This window comes from Hyla sarda, chromosome 5 (genome assembly GCF_029499605.1).
Source record: "Hyla sarda isolate aHylSar1 chromosome 5, aHylSar1.hap1, whole genome shotgun sequence".
Lineage (NCBI taxonomy): Eukaryota > Metazoa > Chordata > Amphibia > Anura > Hylidae > Hyla > Hyla sarda.
Window position 1 is genome coordinate 45,288,796 of NC_079193.1, and position 14,356 is coordinate 45,303,151.

General features: G+C 42.6%; 1 protein-coding gene across 5 annotated transcripts in view; it reads left to right on the forward strand.

Moving 5' to 3' along the window:
- The window catches only part of SVIL (supervillin), a 316,448-nt gene that overhangs the window by 261,002 nt on the left and 41,090 nt on the right, over positions 1-14,356 (forward strand). For all 5 annotated transcript variants that reach the window (XM_056519430.1, XM_056519428.1, XM_056519431.1 and 2 more), the window contains 4 exons: positions 4,675-4,825; positions 6,281-6,370; positions 9,244-9,330; positions 10,533-10,710. In XM_056519430.1, the coding sequence (XP_056375405.1) occupies positions 4,675-4,825; positions 6,281-6,370; positions 9,244-9,330; positions 10,533-10,710 (506 nt within the window). The remainder of the gene's footprint in view (positions 1-4,674; positions 4,826-6,280; positions 6,371-9,243; positions 9,331-10,532; positions 10,711-14,356) is intronic.

Here is a 14,356-nt window from a genome sequence, read left to right on the forward strand (position 1 = left end):
TATGAGACATTGCCAAGCAATGGTATTTAAAGGACCTCTGTAGTGTAAAATAACTTATCCCCTGGGGCTAAGTTATAGATCGCGGGGGGGTCCGTGTGCTGGGACCCCCTCCCCCCCCCTGCGATCTCCTGTACGGGGCACCGGCTTTCTGTTGGAAGGGGGCGTGTCTGTCCCCAGCATGATGCTGCGGCCGACTCGCCCACCCATGTATCCCATAAAGATACATGGGTGGGCATTTCAGACGCTGTTTCATGCGGGTATGAAACGCTCCCCTTGAGTTGCAGGATATCTACAACAGCCTAAAATATTCTTGAATTTTAAACTTAAAGGGGCTATTCACCATAAGGTGACTTTAGTACACACCTGCCAGACAGTATTGGACATGCTTAGGAAGGATCTGCACTTGTCTTGGTGGTAAATGGTTGTGTTGAGTCCACCATTTTTTTTTTTTTTTTTTTTTTTTTTGTGAAATGGCTATTTCCTGTTTGAGTTCCCACTCTCCAACTAAAAGTTCCAGGGTCCCTTGTTTGTAAGTGTGAGGACACTTTTTTTCTTTCCACACATCAGTCACCCCACCCATTGAAGCACACCTGGGACAATTCCCTGCAGCTCTGTGGAGAATGATCTCTCTCCCCATCCAACAGTCGCTCCACCCATTGAAGCAGACAAGCTCCCTCTGATCGCCTGACTAGTGATGTAATGTCTCGGGCCCCACTCCAACCTGGGAAAACCTAAGACAACACATTTTGTATGCTGATAAAAATAAACATCAGGGCAAAGATCACATAAGAATTGTGAGACCACCATCAAACACAGGTGCAGACTAGAGATGAGCGAACTTACAGTAAATTTGATTCGTCACGAACTTCTCGGCTCGGCAGTTGATGACTTATCCTGCATAAATTAGTTCAGCTTTCAGGTGCTCCCGTGGGCTGGAAAAGGTGGATACAGTCCTAGGAGACTCTTTCCTAGGAATGTATCCACCTTTTCCAGCCCACCGGAGCACCTGAAAGCTGAACTAATTTATGCAAGATAAGTCATCAACTGCCGAGCCAAGAAGTTTGTGACGAATCAAATTTACTGTAAGTTCGCTCATCTCTAGTGCAGACACTATATTATGAACTACACTAACTTAAAAGCCCCCTGTAGCATAGTCAATTAAAAAAATAAATTCTGGAATACCCCTTTAAGCCAATGTTTCCCAACTAGGATGCATCCAGCAGTTGCAAAACTACAACTCCCAGCATGCCCTGGTAGCCTATGGTCATCCCAATTCCAGCATTCATAGAAACAATGAACAGGTTCATGGTTTTTACGGATTCCGCTTGAAAATACATTGCCGTGTATGGAGGCAGCGCGTTCCCGAGCTCTCCCCCGCCGCTGGAACATGCAAATGTTAAAATTAGTTGAGCTAAAGAAAAAATAAATTGAAGTGATTTTTTTTTTCTTTTTTGGGTTGTTTTTCTTGTGATCTGATCAGAATTGTAACAAGCTAGTTTTGCTAAATAATTGCACTTTTTTGAACATTCTTTATTTTACAATATACCTTAAAGGAGTATTCCAGTCCTGAAAAACGTATCCCCTATACTAAGGATAGGGGATAAGTTTCAGATCGCAGGGGGTGTCTGACTGCTGAGGCCCCCCCTGCGATCTCCTGTACGGGGCCCCGGCAGCCTGCGGGAAGGAGGCATGTTGACCACCGCACGAAGCGGCAACTGACACGCCCCCTCAATACAACTCTATGGCAGAGCTGAAGCGCTGCCTTCGGCAGTCTCCGGCTCTGCCATAACGTTGAATTGAGGGGGCGTGTCAACACTCCCCCTTCCCGCGTGGGGCCCCAGCGGTCCGACCCCTTGCTATCTGAAACTAGATTTTTCTGGACTGGACTACTCCTTTAAATATCTACAGTTGGTAGTGACACGCGTCCCGCACTATGGGCTTTGTAATGCTGTATAGTGCGAAGGTCATGTTTCTAAGGGAACTTCCTTTTGAGGAGCAGAAAGCCAGGGATGTTTCCTTCCTGTTATGGTTATTGGCATGCACTGTCCAAAATTCCACTTTTCAATGTTTTTTTTTTTTTTAATCTTGTGTGACAGTATGGGGTTAACATTGGCGGATGTTTGTATTTCTTTAGTCATTAAAATCATCAGGCTATAGTGAGTATTAGAACTGCTGGAAGGAAAGCAATCATCTGTGCGAAGTTGTACAATAGTTTGCATTGGGGACACTGGTGTAAGGACTATGTTACCACTCTAGGGCAGTATTTCCCAAACAGTTTGTCTCCAGCTGTTGCAAAACTACAACTCCCAGCATGCCCGGACAGCCTTTGGCTGTCCGGGCATGCTGGGAGTTGTAGTTTTGCAACAGCTGGAGACGCACTGTTTGCAAAACACTCTCCTAGTGTTTTGCCACTTTATTATAGAACTTAAAGGGTTACTATGTCATTAAATAAAAAAACAACTTCTGACAGACTCGTGCTCAGACAAGTTTTCATTACACCGGGTTTCACTCCTGAGACGCACTGTGATCTCAAGTTATTAGGCAGAAAAGTTTGCGGCAGTGCTCGGCTCACTCCCCAACTGTCAATCAAATCCGACCTTTTTTTTGCTATACAAGTCTGTGCCGAGAAAAGGTCAGATCTGGCGGCCAGCCGAAGAGTCAAGCTCGATGTCGTCCACTTCACTGGATTGTAACTAGCAATCGCAGCTGGTCTCGGGGGTGAAACCTGGTGCTATCAAAACTTTTGACATATCTGGGTAACTTCAAAAAATGTAGTTAAATGACAGTAACACTTTTTTTAAAGTAAAACTTCACCAATTAACGTCATGTAGTTTTTAGGTCCAAAATTCAGTGCTTGCGACTTTATATATCTTTATAGTGGTTGATTTTTCTGGTACCAAGTAGAAATTGTTCAGTTCTAGGTGCCCGCAGTAAGCACTAGAGATTTTCAGCCTGGCATTGGGCAGCTGTGTATGCCATATAATTTTTTTTAACCAACCTGAGCCCTCAAATTTTTTTTTCCAGCACTGGGCAAACTGGTGCCAGAAAGTCAAACAGATTTGTAAATTACTTCTATTAAAAAATCTTAATCCTTCCAGTACTTATCAGCTCCTGTTATGATCCACAGGAAGTTCTTTTCTTTTTGAATTTCCTTTCTGCCTGAACACAGTGCTCTCTGCTGACACATCTGACCATTTTAGGAACTGTCCAGAGCAGGAACAAATCCCCATAGCAAAATCTATCCTGCTCCGGACAGCTCCTAAAATGGACAGAGGTGTCAGCAGAGAGCACTGTGGTCAGACAGAAAGGAAATTCAAAAAGAAAAGAACTTCCTGTGGATCATAACAGCAGCTGATAAGTACTGGAAGGATTAAGATTTTTTTTTTTTACAGAAGTAATTTACAAATCTGTTTGACTTTCTGGCACCAGTTTATTTAAAAATGTTTTCCAGTGGAGTACCCCATTACAATTCCCTATAGTAGTGACTGCAGGAGGGCAGAATTTTTAATATTCACTTTATAACGTTTGCTGTCGGTATATTATACGTTTTTATTTACGATGTGTGGAACTCTCTTTTCTGAATAGTTAGGGGAAGTTCACATTACTGCCGGGCTCCCCTATGTGGAGCTCCTTTTGGCAATTCTGTCGATTTTAGCGGAGAAAAAAATAGCGCATGCATTGTTTTTTTTTTTTTTTTCCACTAAACTTCAGTAAACTATCGGATCTCCGACGAACCCCATTCAAGTCAATGGGATCCGGTAGTGACCCGGTGGAGTCTGTTGTGCTCTGACCTGTTTTTGGGGCCGTTTGGTGCACTTGTCACACAGACTAAGGTGGAGAATAACCAAAACCCGTGTAGACGAAGAGTGGTGCAGTTTCCCATAGCAACCAATCAGACTACTTGCTATGATTAGTTGCTATGGGCAACTGCACTACTCTCCCCCTGCACAGATTTTGATAAATCTGTCCCCCCATAGTCCTAGATATTGCTGCTGTTTCTGTTGAGAGTCATTTTGGAATGTTTCAGAGATGCTTCTCTCTTGGAGGTACATGGTGGGTTATTTCACATAGGAAAGTTGATTTGCATATGGTTTCCCAAGGAGCATTGCTTGTATGACTCCCTACACCAGCTGGTGGTTTCCACAAGGAGAACAAAATACCCCCCGAGAACCTAGTCAGAGGCCTTTCGCCTACGTAGTGCCCTGCTATGTACTGATGAAGGGCATGGACGCCGAAACAGCGGTCTACAGATTGGTGCCACCTCTTTTTGTTGCTAAAATCTATAGCCATTTTTCAAGTTAGGCATTGACTTACGACAGTGTTTCCCAATCATGATGCTTCCAGCTATTGCAAAACCACAACTCCCAGCATGCCTGGACAGCCAAAGGCTGTCCGGGCATGCTGGAAGTTGTGGTTTTACAACTGCTCAAGGCACCTTGGTTGGAAAACACTGCCTTATCCTGTGTTTCAAGGATATTTAATAGGTTACGCATTGATTGGCCAGTGTTTGCCAGTGTTTCCCAACCAGGGTGCCTCCAGCTTTGGCAAACCACAACTCCCAGCATGCCCTGGTTAAAAAACACTCACAATATAGCCTCAGATGGTTGGGGGATATAACGAAAATGTTTTGTTTTTTTTCCATCCCCCCCACTAATAGAATTTTTCTGTCTGCAGCAAAGGGTTACGGATGCTGCTGGGACACACATGACCATTGAGGAGAGGAAACAGCAGATCACAATAAGAGAAGAAGCCTGGAAGTCGAAGGGTTTAGGAGCTTCCAATGACTCCACTCAGTTTACTGTTGCTGGGCGAATGGTAAAAAAAGGTTTGTGGCCCTAGTATATTTCTCTTAATGGAATTTTTACATGGAAATGCTGTGGCAGCCGAAATGTGCAATGGAATACAGTGTGAAACCTCAACATGTTGCAGAAGCTGTGGTGCGGATTATAAACTGTTGCAAATGATGACCAGATTTATTGCATTTTTCCTTTTCTTATATTCACCTTAAAGGAGTATTCCAGCTAAAATTAACTTATTCCATATCCACAGGATAGGGGATAAGTAGCTGATCCTGGGGGTCCGACTGCTGGAATCCCCCGCGATCCCTGGGACGGGATCCCAGTGCTCCAGTAGACAGCACACCCCCAGTTCATTTCTAGACTCGGGTCTTTTAGGCGCTCCCATCGAAATTAATGGAGCGAATGCCGGCTGCAGCTCGTGCTCCTCGCTGAGCGCCGGGTCCCGTCCAATGATCGCAGGGGGACCCAACGGCCGCCCCCCCCCCCCCCGTGATCAGCTACTTAGGGAATAAGTTAACTTTCAGTGGAGATCTCCTTTAAGGCCATGTTCACACTGTGTAAAATTTGCAGAATGTCTGCCCAGAAAACATAACTGAACATTGTGCAAATAACATGCACCATCTCCATAGACGGCAATGCTTTTACAAGCAGATTCCTCCGAAAGAATTGACATGTCAATTCTTTGGATGAAGCACGGAAACGAGATTTCCGTGGAAGATGATTTTGCAACAGAGATTCTACAGTGTTGAATTTTTCCACCAGAGTTGAATTTTCCCACCGGATTTTGCAGGGAGATTCCAACCTTGTCAACATGGATTTATGGGAAAGAAGGTTTGCAACACCGCATACATAGCGGATTTCACTGCAAACCTCCATCAAAATGTGTAGATGTTGATTTCAAAGGGGTTATCCAGGATTAGAAAAATTCTGCTTCTTTTTGCAAAAACAGCACCACTCCTATCCACAGGTTGTATCTGGCATTGCAGCTCGTCTCCATTGAAGTTAATGGGACTGATCTGCTGTACTACACACAACCTGTGGACAGGAGTGGTGTTGTTTTTTGCAAGAAGATAAGCAGTATTTTTCTAATCCTAGAAAACCCATTTAAATCCATTTACTTGGGCAGGAAACAACATACTGTAGGTAAATCTTTTATTTTTTAATCTGTGCCATTGTGTGTGGATTTGTCTTGTGGATTTGTTCAGGTTTTTACAGCACATGAATCAAATACCCATTTTACCTTGTTTGTTCCAGAACAGGTTTTCTTCAGGAACAAACTTTAGCAGGTTGTTGTTATTCCCACAATTCTATGTGAAATTTGGCGCTGTCTGCACTAATTACTGTGATCTCAAGAACGGAGTACAGATCGGTCATCCATATTTGGGCTGATGACCATATAGTGTATTTCCCCTTGTTTCTTGTAATTTGTAGTTATTAATGTAAGAAACGGTTTCCCTAATTAACTTGTTTGTCTATTTTAGGCTTGGCCTCACCTACAGCCATAACATCTATACCATCTCCAACCGCTCTCAAACCGAAGTCTATCAATGTTGTCGCTAAACCTTCTGAAGGTCTGTGGATTGCTCAGCTACATGTACACTTTTCTGTAATATATGTACATGATACTATACATTTAAATTGCATTTGTAACCTTAGGATTCTTTCCCTCACTAGGGTATGTTCACACTGCGGAAACTCCGCTCGCTGAATTCCGCGTGCTGAGGTTCTGCCTGGCGGCCGCCGCCGCCGAGGTTGCTTCAGCAGTAGGACCGCGCTGCACTGCCCCGTCACCATTGATGGCTATCCAGTGCTCGCGGACTTACTCGCAAAGAATGAACATGTTCTTTCTTTGCGCGGAACAATTCCAGCGGCAGAATTGTCCACTGCTGAGATTCCTCAGTGTGAACGGGATTCCGCAAGAATTCCACAGTGTGAACATACCCACTATACAGAACATGTAAACATCCACTTTTTATTGTCATTGTAAATAAGGCCTGAAGGGTTATTATTGTGAATCATCACAAAATAAATTCTCTCTAGTGATTGGTTCAGAAGGGGGTTGTCTTCCACTGCACCAATGGAGCCAATTATACACTGCTCAAAAAAATTAAGAAACACTAAGATAACACGTCCTAGATCTGAATGAATGAACTAATCATATGAAATACTTTCGTCTTTACATAGTTGAATGTGCTGACAACAAAATCACACAAAAATTATCAATGGAAATCAAAATTATCAACCCATGGAGGTCTGGATATGGAGTCACATTCAAAATCATTGTGGGAAATCACACTACAGGCTGATCCAACTTTATGTAATGTCCTTAAAACAAGTCACAATGAGGCTCAGTAGTGTGTGTGGCCTCCACGTGCCCGTATGACCTCCCTACAACGCCTGGGCATGCTCCTGATGAGGTGGACAGTCTATGGACAGTCTGTGGTGCAACGTGGTGTTGGTGGATGGAGCGAGACATGATGTCCCAGATGTGCTCAATCGGATTCAGGACTGGGGAACGGGTGGGCCAGTCCATAGTATCAATGCCTTCCTCTTGCAGAAACTGCTGACACACTACAGCCACATGAGGTCTAGCATTGTCTGGCATTAGGAGGAACCCAGGGCCAACCGCACCAGCATATGGTCTCACAAGGGGTCTGAGGATCTCATCTCGGTACCTAATGGCAGTCAGACTACCTCTGGCAAGCACATAGAAGGCTGTGCGGCCCCCCAAAGAAATGCCACCCCACTCCATTACTGACCCACCACCAAATCGGTCATGCTGGAGGATGTTGCAGGCACCAGAACGTTCTCCACGGCATCTCCAGACTCTGTCATGTCTGTCACATGTGCTCAGTGTGAACCTGCTTTCATGTGTGAAGAACACAGGGCACCAGTGGCGAATTTGCCAATCTTGGTGTTCTCTGGCAAATGCCAAACGTCCTGCATGGTGTTGGGCTGTAAGCACAAGCCCCACCTGTGGACGTCGGACCCTCATGCCACCCTCATGGAGTCTGTTTCTGACCGTTTGAGTGGACACGTGTGGGTAATAGACTCCATCTCATGCTACCACTAGAGTGAAAGCACCACCAGCATTCAAAAGTGACCAAAACATCAGCCAGGAAGCATAGGAACTAAGAAGTGGTCTGCGGTCACCACATGCAGAACCTCTCCTTTATTAGGGGGTGTCTTGCGAATTGCCTATAATTTCCACCTGTTGTCTGTTCCATTTGCACAACAGCATGTGAAATTGATTGTCAATCAATGTTGGACAGTGTGATTTCACAGAAGTGTAATTGACTAGGAGTTACATTGTGTTGTTCGTGTTCCCTTTATTTTTTTGAGCAGTGTTGTTTCAGAACCTGGTCCCACCAGTGGATTCTCTGAATGAGACCACTTCTCTCTCACCCCTATCCGTGGGGTAGATAATATATATACCGATTCACACTCTGGCAGTCACATGATCCATCCCACTGCCATCACCGCAGCTCAGGGGTAATGACCACCCAAGTCACATACAAGTGGTTTGCTAGTCATGACATGGGGGAAAAGGAGGGGTGACACTGGTGGAATGGAGCTTCTAAAGACTCGAGCGCCCATTAGTATGCAAATTATTCATTTGTTACATTTTTTTTTTTTTTTTTTTACAAAATGTATTACATTTATAAAGGGAAAACTCCTCCTTTAATTATTTTTCTTATGTGAAGCTAATAAATACACATTTATTTGTACAGTTCCAGAACAATGTGCCAAAGTTTATTTTGGCCTTAAGGAAAACTCCAGCTATACTGTAATCTGGCAGCATATAAAACTAATGAAATTAACGGGGTTATCCTGGGATAGAAACACAGAGCTAATTTCTTCCAAAATCAGCACCACCCCTGTCCTCAGGTTACATGTGGTATTGCAGCTCAGCTCCATTGAGGTCAATGAAGCCAAGTTGTAATACCACACAAAACCTGAGAACAGAGGTGGTGCTGTGCCCTTCAGGTGGTCTATGAAGTGGATCCTTTGCTATTAGACTACAATCACAAATTGCTTAAACATACAGATGCAGATTGCTTATAGTTTTCTCATTTATAGTCTTAAAAGATCACTCTAGGTTTTTAGGGACATCTCTATATGAACTTTTATACTAACCACTGTCTCTTAGCAGTTTTGTGCTCTTCTTTTTGCGGGAGATCTATCAAAACCTGTCCAGAGGAAAAGTTGCCCATAGCAACCAACCAGATCGCTTCTTTCATTTTTGAAAAGGCCTCTGGAAAATGAAAGAAGCGATCTGATTGTTTGCTATGGGCATATTTTCCTCTGGGCAGGTTTTGATAGATCTCCCCCATTGTGTCTATGTTATACTTCGAACATCTTGTATTTTTTGCATAACTGTCTTCTGGGGCCTTAGCCCCCTCTTCAGTTCAGTTGGTGAAATTAATTTATTTTTTTCATCTAGAAATTGAAGCCAAGCCTGAACTGCACCTGGAATCTGATAGAAAATTGGATAAACTTGAATCATTTTTGGGAAGACTGCACAATAAAGGTGATTGTTGTTATTTGAGTCAGATTAAAGCTTTTTGCAAATTTGTAAGCCAGTTTTGTAAGCCACATCTGCGTTTGTGTAGATGGAGGAGTTTGCGACTTTTTGTGCGACATTTGCACTTGATAAATCCTTTACCACTGCAAAGTGAAAACTGAAATCGACTTCCATAAGATCATTTGTAGCTCTTTGCTACAAGTCGCAAAAAAAAGGGCTTAGCCACATGTTCGACTTTTCATGCACCAAATATAAGCAAAAAAAGGCTCTAAAGAAAATGATAAATGTCCCCCATAGTGAGTGAATGGAGCAGTGGTCAAACATGCATACTGCTGCACCATTCAGGTGAGGGTCAAGGTGAATCCATTGTTAAGATCAGCAGGGGTCCCAGCAGTCAAGTCAGCGGTGGTCCTGATAAGAATAACCATTATGATTTTGATTAATGATCATAAAAAAAAAAAAAAATAAAAAAAAAAAAAAAAATATATATATATATATATATATTTATTAAAAATAGATATATATGCTAATATGCTGTAGAAAAACATTTATTTTCCTTATGAGACATATCAGCTTGCTATTTGCTTGTAACTAAGATGAAGACCTTAGGACAAGGCCAAAAGATGCAAGATAAAGAAGTTGGAATTTGAATACAAAACATCTGAAGAAATATAGACTGTGCAGAAGGACAGATAGATCCGGAATTTTCTGGTAGAATAGGGAAATGGCAACATAAGTGACCTATGGTTAAGAAACAAATGAATGCTTAAAATGCTAATATATACCGACACAATACTCAAATAACCAATCAAAATATAACGTGATGATTTTGACGTGATAACGAACCTTCCCTTTTTGTCAACTGTAAAAATCAATGTACTTCCGTATAATAAACAGAACTCCTTGGGACAGCTCCTTAACCAGTGTGAGCTAAACTTCTGCTGAGAAGATTATACCAACTTTTTGTCTGGTGTTTATTTCTTTGTGTCGACACTCAGCGGTATACAGCGGCAGTCACTCACATTTTAAGGCCTAACCAGCAGCCATCCTTGACAGTCCCAGCAGTCAGGTAACGCCTAGCCTGTGGATTGGTGATATATTATGATTTCGAATAATCCCTTTTAAAGTTACTGTGGTGGTTGCAGGTTTGTGTCTAGCAATATTTTGTGTGTGAAAATTTATCTCTAATTTTTATTTTATTTTTTTAGTTGGAGGCCTGCAGGACACAACACTATCGGTCACCAGCAAGTCGGTGAAAGAAGTCATGAAGCTCGATGACGATGAGACATTCAACCGCTTTTACCGGCCGTTGGAGTTACAAGCCAGCCCTATAGCCTTCTCCTTTGATGACGATTTTGATTTTTTGTTTAGAGCTGAAGAACCAAAGTAAGTAACTTTAATCGGTCGGAAACTTTTGTCAAAGTATCATTAAAGGGATTGCCTAATTTAGAAGTCCCATCGTCTATTAATGATCTTTAAATTGGTACTCTGGTGGAAAATAAAGGTTTTCACATCAACTGGTGCCAGAAAGTTATACAGATTTGTAAATTACTTCTATTTAAAAATCTTAATCCTTCCCTTACTTATATGCTGCTGTATGTTCCAGAGGAAGTTGTGTAGTTCTTTCCGGTCTGACCAAAGTGCTCTTTGCTGACACCTCTGTCCTTGTCGGGAACTGTCCAGAGTAAAAGCAAGTACCCATAGCAAACCTCTCCTGCTCCAGTCAGTTCCTGACACGGACAGAGGTGTCTGCAGAGAGCACTGTGGTCAGACTGGAAAGAACTACACAACTTCCTCTGGAGCATACAACAGCTGATAAGTACTGGAAGGATTAAGATTTTTACATAGAAGTAATTTACAATTCTGTTTAACTTTCTGGCATCAGTTGATTTGAAAACATTTTTTATTTTTACATGATGAGGTTGTTCATTCAGGATCCTCCTCTCATGACCAGGAAGGATTTTACAGTGCTCATGAATCACAGCACCTTGTGTAAATGTACTGAAACAAGAAGTGCCAGATTCGGCACGCATACACTTTGAGCAGAACTTGTGTTTATTATTATTTAAGATTTAAAATAACAGTATTAGAGTTATAGCGTATCAATGACTGTATACATAAACATAGCTGTACTTAGCTGTACTGGAGATATATATATATATATATATATATATATATATACATATATATATATATATATATATATTATACATACACACACACATTTCAGTGACTGTATGCATGGGGCCACTTGCTGCTCACTGTAAACAGTCACTATTATTTGGAGTATTCCCTAATGGTGTATGAAGTGTTTTCCAAACAGTGTGACTCCAGCTGTTGCAAAACTACAACTCCCAGCATGCCCGGACAGCCTTTGGCTGTCCGAGCATGCAGGGAGTTGTAGTTTTGCAACAGCTGGAGACACGCTGTTTGGAAAACACTGGGTTAATATGATATTGCAGTGACTGTGTACAAAGAGCTACTTGCTGAACCCAAGGGTTAAAGGGGTACTCCGGTGGAAAACAGTTTTTTTTTTTTTTTTTATATATTTTTTTTTAATCAACTGATGCCAGAAAGTTAAACAGATTTGTAAATTACTTCTATTAAAAAAATCTTAATCCTTCCAGTACTTTATAGCTGCTGAATACTACAGAGGAAATTCTTTTCTTTTTGGAACGCATTGCTCTCTGTTGACATCACGAGCACAGTGCTCTCTGCTGACATCTCTGTCCATTTTAAGAACTGTCCAGAGTAGGAGAAAATCCCCATAGCAAAAAATATGCTGCTCTGGACAGTTCCTAAAATGGACAGAGATGTCAGCAGAGAGCTCTGTGTTCCAAAAAAAGAAAATAATTTCCTCTGTAGTATTCAGCAGCTATTAAGTACTGGAAGGATTAAACATTTTTAATAGAAGTCATTTACAAATCTGTTTAACTTTCTGGCACCAGTTGATTTAAAAAAAATTAAAAAAAAGTTTTCCACCAGAGTACCCCTTTAATTGTTGTTGAGTAATAGTAGCACCCTTCCTCATTGCCTTGCTCACACATAATAGTGAGTAGTGGGCATAACCCAGACAGCCCATTCATGTGAATTCACCAAGTGTAATGCTTCATTTCCCCTGTGGTGGCGCTGAAAGAAACAAAACACTTACAGGTTTTCCCTACAAATTAAAAGCTGATCTCTTGGGGTCTCGGCAGGGGGACATTTTGTGATCTGTTTATTGTAAGGAATCCTTCCAACAAGCAGGCTTATAAAAAAGCAGAGAACCTCTTTAAATCTGACTACACAGCAAACAAATCCATCATATCAAGGCAAGTGGCTGCCTCTATATCCAGGAGTCTCATCCATGAACAGTGTCGGACTATTGTCTTGGTCACCCGTTAAAGGCTTTTTTGTTCTTCTTTTTTTTATGCCTTTTAACGCCCGTTATCCGGATGGGGCAACAACAGGTCCCGGCACATCCCATTTACTATTATGTGGTCTGTCGGGCAGCATTGTTTTTTAATGGGAGTAGCGGGAGAAAAAGATGTTGCATGATGTATTTTTTTTCTCCCGCTATTGTCCCCGGTTTCCCTGACGTGCGTTGCACTGCCGTGTCTCAATGGCAGTGTGAAAGAAGCCTTACAAATACAGACGTTGCCGGTGCCAAAACTTTCACATTGGTGCAACACCTCTCTGCAGTTTACATAGAGCCGTGTATGTGACCGGTAAATTGCACACATTGATGGTCACTTACACAATAGTTTCTGTGGTGTTATTCAAGCAGCATAGAGAGCTAACTAAACGTCTTTGGCACAGGGACTTCTGTCAAGCCTGATAAGAGTCCCCGCTTCCTGCACTGAACAGTAAGCAGGTGATGCTTTATTACTGGATTACTCAGTGGCCGGCATTTATCATTGTAGGTGTAAGTGAAGCATTTATCATTGTAGGTGTAAGTGAAGCATTTTTCATTGTAGGTGTAAGTGAAGCATTTATCATTGTAGGTGTAAGTGAAGCATTTTTCTACACCTTTTTTTGTGAGCTGGTAATGTGTAGGAGCACCACATTTATGAAATGGTCACAGAGCATTTCATAAATTTTGTGCAGGTCACATTTTCTGAAATTTCTCTCTTTACATACAACAAAAACCTAATCTAAGTCTGGGCATGTGTAGTTTTAGAGACTTTTCAGTGGCTTTGCGCCTTTTTTGCACCTTTTCACAAAAAGGCGCAGTTCATAAAACCCGTCCATATCTTGTGTATTACCAAAATCAGTGGATTGCAACTCAAAATCAGCAGAAATGTGTAAACCAAAAGGCGCAAATAAACCCTGCTTGCGCTTTTTTTGCACCTTTTCTAGACACAAAAAACTGTCTAAAGACCATGATAAATGTCGGCCAGTGAGTCTGTCAGGCAGGCAGCATACTACAGAATCAGGCCCTGGGCCATTCAAAGAAACGCCTCGCCTACAAGCAGTTTAACCACAAACTGGTGCGGGTTTTCATACGTTAGCATCTGCAAATAGCACTTTTATCTGCCCAAAATGCAATTATTTGAAGTCTGCGCTTCCTTGTGATAGAATTGCATGTTTGCCACTACCATGTGTGTCTGTAGTCAAATATTTACATTAACCCCTTAAGGACGCAGGACGTAAATGTATGTCCTGGTGAGGTGGTACTTAACGCACCAGGACGTACATTTACGTCCTATGCATAACCGCGGGCATCGGAGCGATGCCCGTGTCATGCGCGGCTGATCCCGGCTGCTGATCACAGCCAGGGACCCGCCGGCAATGGCCGACGCCCGCGATCTCGCGGGCGTCCGCCATTAACCCCTCAGGTGCCGGGATCAATACAGATCCCGGCATCTGCGGCAGAGCGCTGCTGTGGGGATGCAATCATTCATAACGCTGCACGGAGGTCCCCTCTCCTGCCTCTGCCCGGCTCCCGGCGTCTCCTGCTCTGGTCTGTGATCGAGCAGACCAAAGCAGAAGATCACCGAAAACACTGATCTGTTCTATGTCCTATACATAGAACAGATCAGTATTAGCAATC